The sequence below is a fragment of the Tachysurus vachellii genome, chromosome 16 (genome assembly GCF_030014155.1).
Source record: "Tachysurus vachellii isolate PV-2020 chromosome 16, HZAU_Pvac_v1, whole genome shotgun sequence".
In the NCBI taxonomy this organism is placed as follows: domain Eukaryota; kingdom Metazoa; phylum Chordata; class Actinopteri; order Siluriformes; family Bagridae; genus Tachysurus; species Tachysurus vachellii.
In genome coordinates this window covers 20768183-20783182 of record NC_083475.1, presented here as the reverse complement: position 1 = coordinate 20783182, position 15000 = coordinate 20768183, and the positions used below count along the sequence as shown (strand labels likewise).

Below are 15000 nucleotides of genomic sequence, written 5' to 3'. Positions count from 1 at the left end.
AGAAACTCGACAGTGTTTCCTTGTTTTCTATAGTCAGCTCCATTCAGCTATAAAATACTTACACAGTCTGATAGTCTGATACAGATGTACAGGATTTTGCGTGATTTTAAAATATTCTGTTTTGTTATTTACCTTTCGACATGTTGCTCAATCATGGCACTCAACATAGCGTCCATAAATTTATAATAATCACAAAAAATGCAACCTGAACTACAACCAATGCTAACAGACCCCCAAAGGGGCAAGATTTATGTTGCCCCCTGCTCAGTGGAGGGGAAAGTAAAGATAGCAAACAGGGTTGCCAGTGTGGGCAAGTTTAGTTTATAAATCCTCTTAAAGATTGTGTTCTAAAGCAGATGTGAAGGAATTCACTACACGGTAACCTGTAGCTGAAGGTAAAGAGTGACACGGTCTCGCATTCATTTTGTTCGAAGACGTCACGATGAACACAGAGAGCCGCAGTCAGGAGCACCTCCGAAATCGTCATCCGACCACAAAAACGTCTCCTATCCTTTTTTATTTGTGTGTGTATCTGCACATACACACGGTTTACACCTTACTTTATCCACACTAGCTGACTTCACAGCAGCAGGATTAGCGACACACTAAGATGCCTTTACAGCCCCTCGCCCTCGTCCCCTAAGCCCTATCCCCCTCCTGAAGCCTGTTAGAGACGCTGCACGCTGTCACCGCTACCCGTCACTCTCCATCTGTGAGTGTTTGAGAGACCGCAGGCGTCCATCTTTCCCCTCGTCGCTAATCCCTCGCTTTACTCTGATTAAAGGAAGCTTGTCTTGTCCTGTCTGTTGTCTCAGACAGAGAGCGAGTTATTCCCGAAGCTGCATGGGCACCGCTGGCCATTGTGCCTTGTCTTATTACTTCCATCTGCCTTTCCTTTTTCTATATATGTGTGTGTGTGTGTGTGTGTGTGTGTGTGTGTGTGTGTGTGTGTGTGTGTGCGTTGTTTACAGGAGGGGAGTTAAAGAGCCGTAAGCTCTGCTGTGCGCCGATTAGAACAGTGAACTTTGACACGAGCCCCAGTCAACTGAAGATGCTGCCAAGAATTCTCTCGCTCCGCACGTCAATTAGGACCCCGGACAACGACAAGGGGAAAAAAAGAAAGAAAGAAAGAAAAAAAGAAAGAAAGAAAGAAAGAAAGAATGAAAGAAATAAAAAAGAATAAAGGCCAATTAAAATGTATTGTCAGGAGGAACTGCTGTTTTGACGCCTTAATTATTTTTAGACAAATAAGTGACACCTTTAATATTCAATGCACGTAGTTTAGATTAAATATTTAATATGAGGACTGTGTGTGTGTGTGTGTGTGTTTCTGAGTGTGTTGTGTGTAAGCCTATTATGGTCTGGCGGAGATAGCGTGATCCCTGTTGTATCGATCCGGCTAGTTATCTGCTAGCTCTGTCACTGACCTCAATGGAGGAGGACAATGGAGGCAGATCGGAATCTCAGACGAAGATTTCGCTCAGGAATGCATTGTGCTTATCAGTGAACCCACAACTGCAAACACACACACACACACACACACGTTCTTTCATTCCCCATCTCTTTTTTTTCTCTCTCTTTTCTCTCTAAGGGTTTGTCATAGAAAGAAATTTATCTCCAGACAAACTAAGACTACACTTTACACCTGCTTTCCTTCCACTTTCCTTTTATTCTCTTTTCCTCCTTCCTGCTATCCCACAGTAATCCAGCACAATATGGTCCAACATCTGCCTCCACATATGATGCCTGACCGTCTCTATTGACCCCCTTTATACACCTCCGATATGGCGGCTCACAACTGCTGCTTCCTCCTCTTTCATCCCGGTGTAGAAACTCTCGTCCTGTGTTGTATTTTTCTGTACCGATTTGTCCCGACAAAGTTATTATTTTAATATAGTCAAGTTTCAGCGCAGCGGTAAATCTAAAAGTTTTCCGATATCTTCAGGACCGAGGCTGTGTTTCTTTGTCTTATTAATTTACTTCATTCCTTACTTATAGACTGAAGCACATAACAGTTTACACATCATTTCTCTCCAAACCAAAAACTGTTGTTTTTTTTTTTTTTTTTTTGCTATGTTAAGAAAGGGAATCCAGTTCGCTCAGTCATCTGTATTTGGGTTAGACTCCAGTAAATGATTTTCCCAGTGATAACGGTTTAATCTCTCTGTGTGTGTGTGTGTGTGTGTGTTTTTTAAGTGATTTGAGAAAAACTCTTGAGAACAGTGGCAGTGGTGTTGTGCAATGTTTTTTTTTTTTTTCTCCAAACTGCATCTAACAGTGTCCAATCTTTTTTTTAAAATCCTAACAGCACAGAACATATGGAGACACGATTTTGGTGTGATAAAACACACAACAAAGATGTGTAATCACAGGGACAAGAATGAGAGAGAGAGAGAGAGAGAGAGAGAGAGAGAGAGAGAGAGAGAGAGAGAGACCTATACTTGACTTGTAAAGCCGGCTTAAAACAACACCACCAGTGCCACTAAACAGAATCCGGTCTGTCCGTATGTGGTGTTAATGCAACGTTCGGAAAGAAAGATTGTAAAAAATGAGAGAAAATATGCGTGTGTTTGTACGCAGGTGAAAAAGAGCTATTAATTTGCACCCGAATGGGCGTCAGCGTGCAGCTGTGTTTGGCTAATGGAGACCTGCCTGGGCCTCGGGGTTAATGCATCTCAAACGGCCAGGCTCTTAACCTGAGGACCGGAGGCTAGCGGTGGCCAGAGAACGGCCCAGAGGAGGGTTACAGGCACACACACTCACACACACGCACACACATACTTACACACACTGAAAGCTGCAGCAGATGTGCACTCTTTTTTTTCCAGCGATGTGGAGATTTATGGCATGCTCACAGAGCAAACAAGAGCCTCCTCTGGCCAGCAACAGGGGGAGGGAGAGAGAGAGAGAGAGAGAGAGAGAGAGAGAGAGAGAGAGAGAGGAAGATAGATGGAAACACAGAAAGACCTGAGAGGCTGAGAGATTGAGAGATAGGACGAAAGACGTCGCATGTTTACCACGGCGCGGACAGGAGAGCTCCATCACAGCTCGCTCTCGACACTCCCTCAGCTCGCTCTCCATTCTGCTCTATTCAGTCACTATATTCTTTTTTGTGTTTGCTTTCAGTTCAGTCAAGGGCTCCTTCTGCTTCTGTACTCACTCCAACCCTCAACCCCCTCCTCTCCCCTCTCCCCCTGAACCATCCACCCAAAAAAAAAAGCGAGAGAGAGTTTCTATGGTCTTCTCTTTCCAGTCGGAACAATATCATCGCCCCAGAGCCAGGCCTGCATTCTCTGTCTCAGGGGCTCAGAGCTACACAAAGGCCCAGTTCTATGGCAACCCATAGTTGGCATGACGCAAAGAAGCGACCAGAACAGTAGGCATTGTCACCCGCCGCTTCGGGACCCCCGAAAACAAAAGTGCAGGGAGTTTGAGAGGTTGGGAAAAGAGAGACGCTGCACTGGAGTACAAGGACACATTCTCTTGTACACAATCTCTCGTATACAGAGATTCTCTCAGACTTGTAATGCTGCACTTGTGGGGACAGAGTGTTCTCATAAGAAAAGGAATAGAACAAAAGATCCCTTTTTTTGCCAGTCCTTAAGTCCATGTGTTTATTTTACCATCATATTTTGCTAACAAGATTTCAAAGAACACTTGGTACAAATAAAAATAAATTCTTCTCATTTCTTACTCACTCACTCTCTCTCATTTTCTACCGCTTATCCGAACTACCTCGGGTCACGGGGAGCCTGTGCCTATCTCAGGCGTCATCGGGCATCAAGGCAGGATACACCCTGGACGAAGTGCCAACCCATCACAGGGCACACACACACACACTCTCATTCACTCACGCAAACACACACTACGGACAATTTTCCAGAGATGCCAATCAACCTACCATGCATGTCTTTGGACCGGGGGAGGAAACCGGAGTACCCGGAGGAAACCCCTGAGGCACGGGGAGAACATGCAAACTCCACACACACAAGGTGGAGGCGGGAATCCAACCCCCAACCCTGGAGGTGTGAGGCGAACGTGCTAACCACTAAGCCACCGTGACCCCACTTTCTCATTCCTATATTAACTCATTTATGAGAGGTCTCTATGGTAAGATTTATCCGGCACACAAACACCAAGACACGAATCTTACCTGAAGTTGAAGGGGGCCGAGGCCTGGTGTCGCAGCCGCAGCAGCTGCCATGGTGGTTGGGATGAGTTGAAGGGGGTACGGGTCATCTGCAAAAGAAACACATAAAGGAATAGATCAGGGTCAAGATAACATCTTTACCCGTCTTCAAACCATTTTCATTTGTTCTTTCAGCTGACTCAAACGAAACAAGACAAAAAAACCCCTCTGTTATACGGTCCTGTACGGAACCTACGAAGGTTCCGCTCAACGTACAAAAGATCCGTTACATACTTGTTTAAGTATAGTAGTGTGCCTTGTGGTCGTTTTAATGCCTCTAGTACTAACGGAACATTCTTTTGATGAACCCACTTTCACTAGACATACACAGACATAACAATGTGATTGTGTCAACCACCTTCATTTCCTCTCTACATTGAAAGTTAAGTGAAAAGTGAACTAGCAATAAATTATATGACAGCTTTAAGTTACAGGGCCCACACTGTGCTGTATTTCTCACCACTTTGCCTCTGCTTCCACAAATCATTGTGCATTATCAAAGTCAAAGACAGAGCCAGCCTGTAATATGGCTTCTGGCCTAAAATAAAGCACTCTATAACCAGGAAATGATGGACATCTGTGCAGTCCCTATTTCCCATCTTGATTGCTAAACAGTTTCTGCTAAAAATGACCACTAACTAATCAGATCACATTCTACAAACATGCCACATATTATTAATCAGAGCACAGTTCCATAGTTCCTGCTCCCAGTTCCACTGAAGCCAAATAAACCACAGTTCCTACTCAACTACACGATTTGCTTCAAAGTTCCTGCACCCAGTGCCACTATAAAGTGACGTGACGTACGGCTAAGTACGGTGACCCATACTCAGAATTTGTTCTCTGCATTTAACCCATCCAAATTGTACACACACAGCAGTGAACACACACACCGTGAACACACACCCGGAGCAGTGGGCAGCTATTTATGCTGTGGTGCCCGGGGAGCAGTTGGGGGGTTCGGTGCCTTGCTCAAGGGCACCTCAGCCCGAGACTCGAACCCACAACCTTAGGGGTTAGGAGTCAAACTCTCTAACCATTAGGCCACGTCTTCCCCCACAACAAATCAGGACATAGTTCCACAGTTCCGGTTACCAGTACCACTGTAGCCAACCAGACTACAGAACCACATGTTCATCCCAAATACAAACACAATCAAACAGACCAAAATGTCCACAGGGTCTTCCCCAAAATGTTGCTGTAACCAAAGGACTACAAGCCCATAGTTTGTGCCCCCAAAGCTACTGCAACTAAACGGACCATCGGGTTCCTGCTCCGATGCTACTGTAAACAGTCAGATCATCGGTGAACAGCTCCTGCCTTAATATCAATAATCACAAAGTAAATGAAGATAACAGCTCCATTTTCAACTAGTACTCAGGCCTCCTTTCACCCTTTTTACGTACCTGCATATAGACCACCAATCCTTGCTCTCATTCTTATCCAAAAATCCTCTCTCTTCCACAATAGACCCACCCTCTAGCCTTTATTCTTTTTGTCTCTGTCATCCACAAAGCCATCTTTTGTGCTTTTGTAATGAAAGTGTGATTGAAGGGTCGAAGACGCAAGCACTGATAAAAAGACATTCAGTAATTAATGTGAAGAAGTTGGCTCTAGCGGCTCAGCCAAGGCTCATCCAAACATTCTTGGATGAATCGGAGCTCATAGACTGAATGGATTGGCTTATTAGTATCCACCTGCAGATAGGCTTTTTCTAATCACGAAAGGAAACCAGGGAGGAAGGGTCACTAGTGGCAGGGCAGGTTAATGGCAGAGAATTAGAGACAGAGGTGCAAAAGGTCTTTGAGAATACGTCAAAGGATTTGTTTATCGGTATCACCAGGTTGAGCTGTGATCTGTGATTCATGACTGTGGTAATGAATGAAGTACATTTGTTGGTTGGACATCCCTGGCAAGGAATGTCTGTTTGACATCACAGCAATATCCAGAAATCTGGGACATCCTCCGTTTTGCGGTTCTCAGAGTATCAGCACTTTTCACACACATTTTTACTCGAGATGTCTACATACGTCGATGAGTGGACGGCCCTGTGGCCATCTTCACTAGTTTAGACTCCCTGCTGTCTTTGTCTAAACTCTTAAAAAAAAAAAAAAAAAAAAAAAAGACTAGAGGAAGCGGGACCCTGTCTCAGTAAGCAATAAACCAGACGCCCCAACCCATTATCCAAAAACATTTTTTCCCAGGCAACTCTTGTCGCTATTAAAAAACAACCCCAGCCTGCAGTCTAGAGAGAGCTCTGGACTCGGTTCAAGGATGTATTCTGGGGAGATGATGTGTTTTTGCTCTCCCTCCTTGTCCTCTTGTGTCAGTCCCTAAACAAACAGAAAAATTCCAGCTATTTTATTTCTCTCCCGGGAACAGCTGTAACAAAAGAGCAAAAAAAAAAAGAGAGAGGGGGAGAAAAAAGAAAGCAAACATGTTGGTGTTGGCGTGGAGGCTGTGACTCGCCGGTTCCACTCTGGGGAAGTCGGGTGGGAACAAGGGTCCCCTCTTGGACCTGGCCCACGCCGGAGGGACTTGGTCTTCCTAGCCATTTTTTCTTGTGTTGCTTCAAGCATGCTATCTCGCGCCACTAAAAAGCACATGCGTAATTGAAAAAGTTGGGCAGTGTGCAACGGTGTGGCTAGTGGTAATTAAAACAGGGGGGGTGCGGGAGGGAAAGTGTGTGGTGGGAAGGGGGACTTGTTTGGGAAACTGTGAAGTGTGGTGGGCGGAGCTGGAGCTGAGGACCGCTCCTGTCTTGGGAGGGAGGTGTGTGTGTGTGTGTGTGTGTGTGTGTGTGCGTATGTGTGTGTGAGAGAGAGAAAGAAAGAGGCCTGTTTGGATGCATGTACTGGCGGCGGTTCGTGTTAATGTGTGGCAACCTGGGGCAGGTCACTCTCTCCACGTTCAGCATGCTCGCTGCTGGCATACAGCTCGCTCGCCTCTCGCGGTAAACAACACATTGCTTCACAGTTGGACTGCTACGGCCAAAAAAAAGCAAAATCCCAGAGGAAGTTTTCTGCGTTTCTTTTTATTCTCCTTCGCTTAGCCATACTTGCTGAGTGCTTAGGCACAGGGACACAAAAGCACAGAGCTGAGAGTCTGTCATGTGGAAGAGACAAACAGGCCTTGCTGTCGCTTGGCTGAACTTGAGGCAGTGGAAAGGAGCTTGCCATAAAACACGTGCCCAGCATTGGCCTGAACAATCTGGTTTCACCAATCCACTATCAGAGGCTCTAAGCTGAACAGCAGAATGGATCAAAAGTTCTTGCTGAGATGGTGATCTATTGTTTTGAGGTTTTTTCTTTTAGAAAGTTTACGAAGACGATTCGAGCAGATGCGAGTGCAATGTAGTAGTATAAAGGCAATCTATCTTTAATTTGGAAAATCAAAATTCACCTGAAAAGACTATGTTCTGAAATTACTTTGCTTTTAGACCTCCAGTACAGTACAGTACAGACACAAAGACAAGAAGGTACTTCCCTGTCTTCCTAAGAGTCAAAGCTTTACCAAACTTACCATTTCTTACAGCCTGATTTTGTAAATAATGTTACCCCACTTCAAAATAAATAGACTACTTAACTCAAGTACAAGCTAAATACAACTGACTGAATATTTTTTGTCCGTACAATCTCTGGAAAAAAAAAAACCTAAAGATATTGTAACAACTGTACCATTTATGGTCAAGGTGACCCTCAAGGATAAACCCTTCACACCTTTTGATTATTTGCTAGGAAAAATGAATACGAGTACAACCGTTGATCTTAAGTATTAATTAAAGCACTTCTAGATAGAAGACACATACCAAAGGTACGAAGGAGATAACGTATAAAAAACAACTGAATGGGAATCAGACAGTTACAGAAGAATAGTGCACTGTATGAATCATGAAGATTGGGTAACCTGAGGACCTGAGGGACCCAAATGTCAAGTCCAAGAGACTTGAATACGTTCATGAAGTTAAGTTGTTCTACTCGCACCCCTTGACACTACATCGATGATGACAGATAATATCCAGATATTGTGATCTTTTACTGCAATTGCTTTTGTATCGTTGTTGTGGTCATTGAGCTAAGAATCTTGGAGTGATGAGGTTTGTAGCATCAGAGACACTCACTGCAGCCGGGTTTGTAGTTGAACCCTGGGGGTAGGAGGAATCCTTGCTGGGCTGCGGCTGCTGCCAGGGTCCTCTGATCTGGAGGGAAAACAGGAATCATCAGAGGTGGCAGCTGACCCTGGACCTGCTGAAGAGAGAGAGAGAGAGAGAGAGAGAGAGAGAGAGAGAGAGAGAGAGAGAGAGAGAGAGAGAGAGAGAAAGGGAGAGAGAGAGAGAGAGAGAGAGAAAGGAAATGTTGGTATGTCGGCCAACAGTGACGCTGCCAGAACAGACAAAATGACAAGGGATCAAATAAACACACACACAGTTATAGTCCCTCCTGCACCTGTCCCCTGACAAGAGGAGCAGAAATGACACCCTGTCACTGCCAAACCCACCACGTCACATGGAGCAGCTCCCAAAAACTCCTGTAACATCTGGGCCCACTGTGCTCGGCAAGGTGCCATGCCTCTTCACAAGGTTTCAGGGTTTAAAAAAAGAGAGAAAGAGAAGGAAAAAAGCACACTCTTGCAGACAAAAAAACCCAAGCCAGCGACTTTGGCAAGAAGCAAGTCTGAAGCGCACGGGTGTGGGGAAGGAGAGGACAGATGGTTCTACTGATGAGAGCACTGCCAGGAAAACACAAAGGCTCCAGAAGTGACATCAGTGACTGTGCGAATGTGAACGTGTCGGGATGCTCGCAGACAGAGCCGGCGAGGTGAGGAGAGGAGATGAGCAGGGTTTGCATTCTGTGCATCTGATTTAAAGCTATTGAAAGTGAGTGATGTGTGCTAACAACCGCTAAAGCATTTCAAACATATGAAATTAGACTGAAGTTGAAGCTCTCTCTCTCCTTCTTTCTTACATAGCTGTAATCTCTTAGTCCCACCGCAGCGTCTGGGGCCGCTTGCCTTCTCACCACACTATAATTACCCAACCATTTTGGTGAACCACAAAACGGCAGGGACTCCTGCTCCCAGGATTGATCAAATCAGATGTTAGTGGCACTTTTGTTTGCTGCGTATTTTTTACACCACGTTCCGATAGGCCCCCTGTGAGCAAGAATCACAAGCGCTACACTAGTCTTCAGATTTCAGTCCTTAATTGGACATATGCTCCTTTGGTGCTGCCGGATTCTCGGCATGCCGCTACGGTCCTGCGGCATCTCTGCGGTCATGCTAGCACCACTTAGCATGTGCTAATGATTGCATGCATGTAAAACACTAATGCTGATGCTCTTGAGGTTTGACGGCTATCGCATGCTCTGCTTGCAGGCCGCACGCACTCGTGTGAAGTTTAGTCTTTAGGAGCAGCTAGAGGCTTGTCAGTTGTTTTAAAAGAACATCTGAAAGTTGCTGGATCTTTCTTTTTCCTGTTACCATCTAAACGGCTAAAAGCTTGGTATTCTATTACTGGAGAACGTCAAAAGAAAACACCAGAAGTAATCCTACTTTAAACAATCTCTGTAAGGGATAGTCTAGGGTTTTTCAACCTTGTCTCTTTCCATGGTATTGGTAACGAAAATGATTACAGCACACAGTCAGTTTGACACATTTATTAAGTCTAAGGCCAGATGTTAGTGGAGTCAATAAATGCTCAAACTCAACACTCCTCACACATGGAGCACCAACAACACCGACCCTATTACCGTTTAAAAATATTCACACGGTACTCCAAGATTCTTGCACAGACCGGTCAGAGTTTGGTGGTGACAGGCTGAACTTTGTTGTCAGAAGACCTTTAGTTTACATTTATGGAAGGAGTCTCTGGTGTTAGAGCTTTGTATCAGTCTGAAGTGGGAAGTTCTTCAGAACAGAGGTTGACTCATGCCACAGACTTCACACAGAAGCAGAGAATTAACGCATGCTTCAACATCCAACTCCCAAGTTAAATTCTTATCAACAAGTGATGCACTTCACTATTTAAACAAGATCTAAGGACTCTGAGAAAGTCTGTGGATACTCTACCCTTCCTTAATGAGCTAACTTCTTAACAAGCTACTGGAAGTTTGATCAGTTCTGCCAAAGTGTTTTGGATATACTTTGCTGGGTCGGCATCTGCCAATTGACTACCACTGCTCTAGGAGCTCTAAAAACACTGGGCAGGGAAATGAGGTTGATGCTGAACAATGCCTGTGGGGATCTGATGGCAGTCCAGAAAACCGCTTTAGCGAGATTGCCAAAACAGCTGGTCTGCACACACTGCCTCAACGTGCTCATGATGCATACAGTATATTTCTACACACATACACACGAGGAGGCTTTATAATTGTGGTCAGACAGCTGATTTGCTGTTCTGTGGTCATAGCCATCCACCGCTCTCATGGCCTTTTCTCTGTTTAGCCTCGTGCTTCTTGCAATGCTGTGGGACATTCCACAATACAGCAGAGAATACAATCAGGCTTGGGATGAGGGCTTGTTGAAAACACGACTAATCCTGCCCTTCAACAGCTGGCTATTTTATATTGAATTCCATAATGCCTCGTTCTCTCCCGGCTTTTCTCTCCTTCGTGAAACAGAAGGAATCTTTGTTGGAAAGGTTCTTGTTAAGCCATAAATCGAAGTTGCCCTTTTTCAAGAGCGATAACGAGAAAACGACTGAACTTGGCACTAAAATTCTTTATAATAATGTATTAAACAAGCACGTTGGAGTGTTTTGGAAGAGCCGCTACAAATACGGTGCGAGGCAGTTGTTAGAATTCAAGGCATCTGGATAAGGATGAGATTCGTGAATACGTCCAGAAGGATGTCTGGTGGAATGATCTAAGAAATACATTAAACTCATAAACTCGTACATGAAGAGGAAGTGGATCTAACAGCCCTGGACCGCTGGATTGCAAGTCTTCTAATCAAGACATCACTCCTTATAAAAGAAGAAGAAAAAAATGGAGAGATAAAAAAAATGCAGCTCAGAACACAACATGAGAGGAACTTTTCCTTCTAGACTTTTGACGCGAGAAAGGGAGGAGAGAGTGCGAGGAAGAAAAAAAAATATTTAAAAAAAAATAAACCGGGGGAAAAAGTGGAAAGTTGGCAGCAAACTGACTCGGAGTGTCTCGCCAGGCGGCACAGCTTGAACTTAAAGCTTTTTGAACATAATGAAGATGTGCCGATAATTAACATATGTAGTGTGAACAGGTTTGCTGGCAAAGGAGAGAGAAAAACTCCAAGGTAAAGTTATTATTAGGGAGTAATTAGCTCTATGAAGTAAATGAGTGGAACAATAGCTGCCAGCATTGACAATATGGCACACATCTTAGTGAGTGGAGAAGTACAGTGGCAGAAAGTGTGGGTCCCACAGCTAAAATCTGTTTCCAGCCATATGCTCCGGCAATTAAAGCCGAGCCTCCGTGACCTGCTGCTGAAAAGGGGAAATGTAGGCATATAACCAATAATTAATTTGTATAGCTGTGCTGTATGGCTAGTGCTTAATATTATCATGCTGCTTGTGTGTCTATAGACCATTAACTTAGGCTAGCTTCTTGTCACACTTTTTTGGAAAACCGAATTCTTTATGCCTCGTTGATTTTGTTGACTCAGATAAAGTCGACAAGATTAATCGCTCAGATAAAGATTCATTTGATTTAGTATTAATATTTATCAAAAAATGCAGCCACGGATACATCTATAAGATCAGTCAGTAACCTAAGGAATCTACACAATCGCGACTGCTATTTAACACAATATCGGCACTACATTTCTGCAAAGCCTCAACCAAGCGACCTTGCAATATTTATTTATTTATTTATTTTTTTGCCACTAACAGACATCCATTTTCAACCTTTTTTCCAAGTATTCTTCTGTAGGTTTTTTTCCAGACGGACAGGCCTTTATTTTTCTGTGAGCCAAGGGCACCTTTGGCTGATTAGCAGCTAATGAAATTGAGTGGCGGGCCTGCGCCGGCGCTGCCTGCCTTTTATAAGCCCTCCATTAGGCGCGAGTGCAGGCGGTGCGTCAGCCGGCCGCCGTAGGTGGGCATAGCACGGTGCCCATCTGCTCCGCTGCCTGCGTGTCCTTCCTCAAATAGCTCCCATTAGCTGGCGAGCCGAGACGAGAGCGTCCCCTGCCTTTTGCCACGGCACACAGTGCACATACCCTTGACCAGAGCTTAGTGATTAGGCTTTCGATGGCTGAGCTTCTTGCTTTCATGGCCTTTGCTTCAATATCTGCACTAGCAGTAATTGGGCAAATCTGATTTCTGATGCATTGCTCAAAAGACGGTTGAGTTTTATTGCAATGTACATGCATGAACCGAGCTAACAGAGAAGGGTTTTATAAGAAGCCTTTAGCCATCAAGCCTTCATCTATAGGGAGCGCAGATACAAAGGAAGGATTATAAGGCAGGCTTAAAAAAAAAGACAATAAAATCTACTATACTTACAGCTGTAATGCTCTTCACCACTGCACTCCCCTTCACTACTCAATTCAAAGTACCTAATGTACCTAGCTAATGCTTTTGGTCTACAAAATGGTCCTAATGAATCGTAGGACATTAGCTAAAGTCATTCTTTCTTTTGTTACTTCTGTAGTGTTGGGCAGTATGAGACAGCAGGAAATACAGGCAGTGCTTTATTCTCATACATGCCCTGCTCAGCTTTCTCACAGTATGGAGAAACACCAATTACATTCATTAGAAAAATTAAACAATTACACAGCCAATTGGGTTAGCTGCTCCCGTGTGCAGGAGCCGGACTACTTTACTACTCGTCTTCTTTACTTGGAGCCTTTCTGTTTGCAAGAAAATGAATTTCCAATACAACCTTGCGGTGCTTAGCTAACTAACTTGAATCGGTTTAAACCTGGTTCGTGCTGTATTCAATGAGCTTTATCGTGTTAGCATACGAGAACATAGCTGGACGGTAATAGGATTTGCATAAGCTGCCATTAGCCAGCGTTGACTCTGTGTCTGAAGTCTTAAACAAGTTAGTTACAAGACATAAATGAGTTAGGCGCAGTCAGGCGACGCTGGCTGCCGATTCTTAGGTGCTTCTGATTTAGCGTGTCTTCCTTTGAGTTAGAGGCCGGTCCCTGTTAAATGTTGGATGAAGCGATGCAGATCAAATTAGCCGGCCGCTTCGTCGCGGGAGGCCCGGTCACCCACTCGTCTCTCGCAGAGGCTTCATGCCGAGAGAGTGGCAAAACCGAACGCGGCAAATCCTCTGACACCGGTATGGCTTCCCACGGAGCTGGAGGAGGTGTGCTGAGAAAAGCTGCTAATGAGAAAACGAGGGAGCACACAGGGAGGAAGTGGCTGTTGGAACACAGAGGCTTTAATAAGAGTCAGCCAGCAGGCAGCGGCGGTGCTCACCCAAAGGCCTTGCTATTACACTTCTTCTTAAGCATGGAAATGTATTATAGATGCCAGGTTGTACATGTGTGTGTGTGCAAGCCTTTAGCCTCTCGCTAGGTGCTTTCTATTTATCCGCACCACTCACAGCTCACTCGGTGGCACTACCAGGGGTCCAAAACCTTTAATGAGAATGAAGGCAGGAACGCTAGCTGGTGTGTACGTGCGCTGCCCCTGGGAGCCCGCGAGAGGTGGCCCTTGACGGGAGGTGTGCTGCTTTTGTGCTTAAAGTTAGCTTCGAGTGGCCACTTGAAGAGTTGAGCAAGTTTCCACACACAGAGTAAGTCTTTCAAATGCTCGGTAGGAGTGCTGTCATATTTAGCTTCACAGCATGTGGGTCTGGTACATGTGAACACTTCCTACTGTTCCCAAAGCTTCTCATAGTCCCCGACTCAGACAGTCGACTTCAATCAGCACAGCAACGACTAACCAGGCGCACAACTTTAAGTCACCTCCTGGAAGCACAAGATCTGATTATTACGAGTTAAGATCCCCTGGGCCTTTGGCGTAAAGAGGAAACTTCAGTACAGTTACATTACTGTTTGTTTCCAAGATTCATTTCCAACATGCTTTAATTCCGACGAGGCTTATGACCGGGCTGAGCAGATGAGGTTTAAGGTTCTTACTACGCTGAGGGTCCGATTTCTGACTCATTGGTTAAAGTTCTGAAGTCTCTCACTCTCACTAATTTTCTACCGCTTATCCGAACTACCTCAGGTCACGGGGAGCCTGTGCCTATCTCAGGCGTCATTGGGCATCAAGGCAGGATACACCCTGGACGGAGTGCCAACCCATCACAGGGCACACACACACTCACATTCACTCACACAATCACACACTACGGACAATTTTCCAGAGATGCCAATCAACCTACCATGCATGTCTTTGGACCGGGGGAGGAAACCGGAGTACCCGGAGGAAACCCCCGAGGCACGGGGAGAACATGCAAACTCCACACACACAAGGCAGAGGCGGGAATCGAACCCCGACCCTGGAGGTGTGAGGCGAACGTGCTAACCACTAAGCCACCGTGACCCCCCCAGTTCTGAAGTAGAGATCAGAAAAATCTACTAATCTAAATCTACAGAAGCTACTCGTTACTTTCAAGGTCCAGTTTAACTTCAGCTTCTTGTTACTTTTAACATCCAACCACTTAATTAACTTTTCATGTCTGTTTAGCTCCTTGTTATTAATTATGTTCTTTTTGACATTTAATCTGACATCAATTTTAAGATGTTTTTTTTCCTCTTGACATTTGATGTTCTTGTTTGTTCTAATGTTCAGCTATTTATCAGTTTCTTGTTACCTTTAATATCCAACCAAGTCAGAGTCTTTTTAATTATAATGTCCAATTAGCTTTTATGGG

At 44.8% G+C, this 15000-nt stretch overlaps 1 protein-coding gene across 6 annotated transcripts in view; it reads right to left on the bottom strand.

Moving 5' to 3' along the window:
* sox5 (SRY-box transcription factor 5) overlaps window positions 1-15000 on the bottom strand; it is a 217087-nt gene that overhangs the window by 25816 nt on the left and 176271 nt on the right. For 5 of the 6 annotated variants that reach the window (XM_060889028.1, XM_060889027.1, XM_060889026.1 and 2 more), the window contains 2 exons: window positions 8310-8436; window positions 4154-4239 (listed from right to left, as the gene is read on the bottom strand). In XM_060889028.1, the coding sequence (XP_060745011.1) occupies window positions 4154-4239; window positions 8310-8436 (213 nt within the window). The remainder of the gene's footprint in view (window positions 1-4153; window positions 4240-8309; window positions 8437-15000) is intronic. The other variant, XM_060889024.1, reaches the window with a different exon arrangement.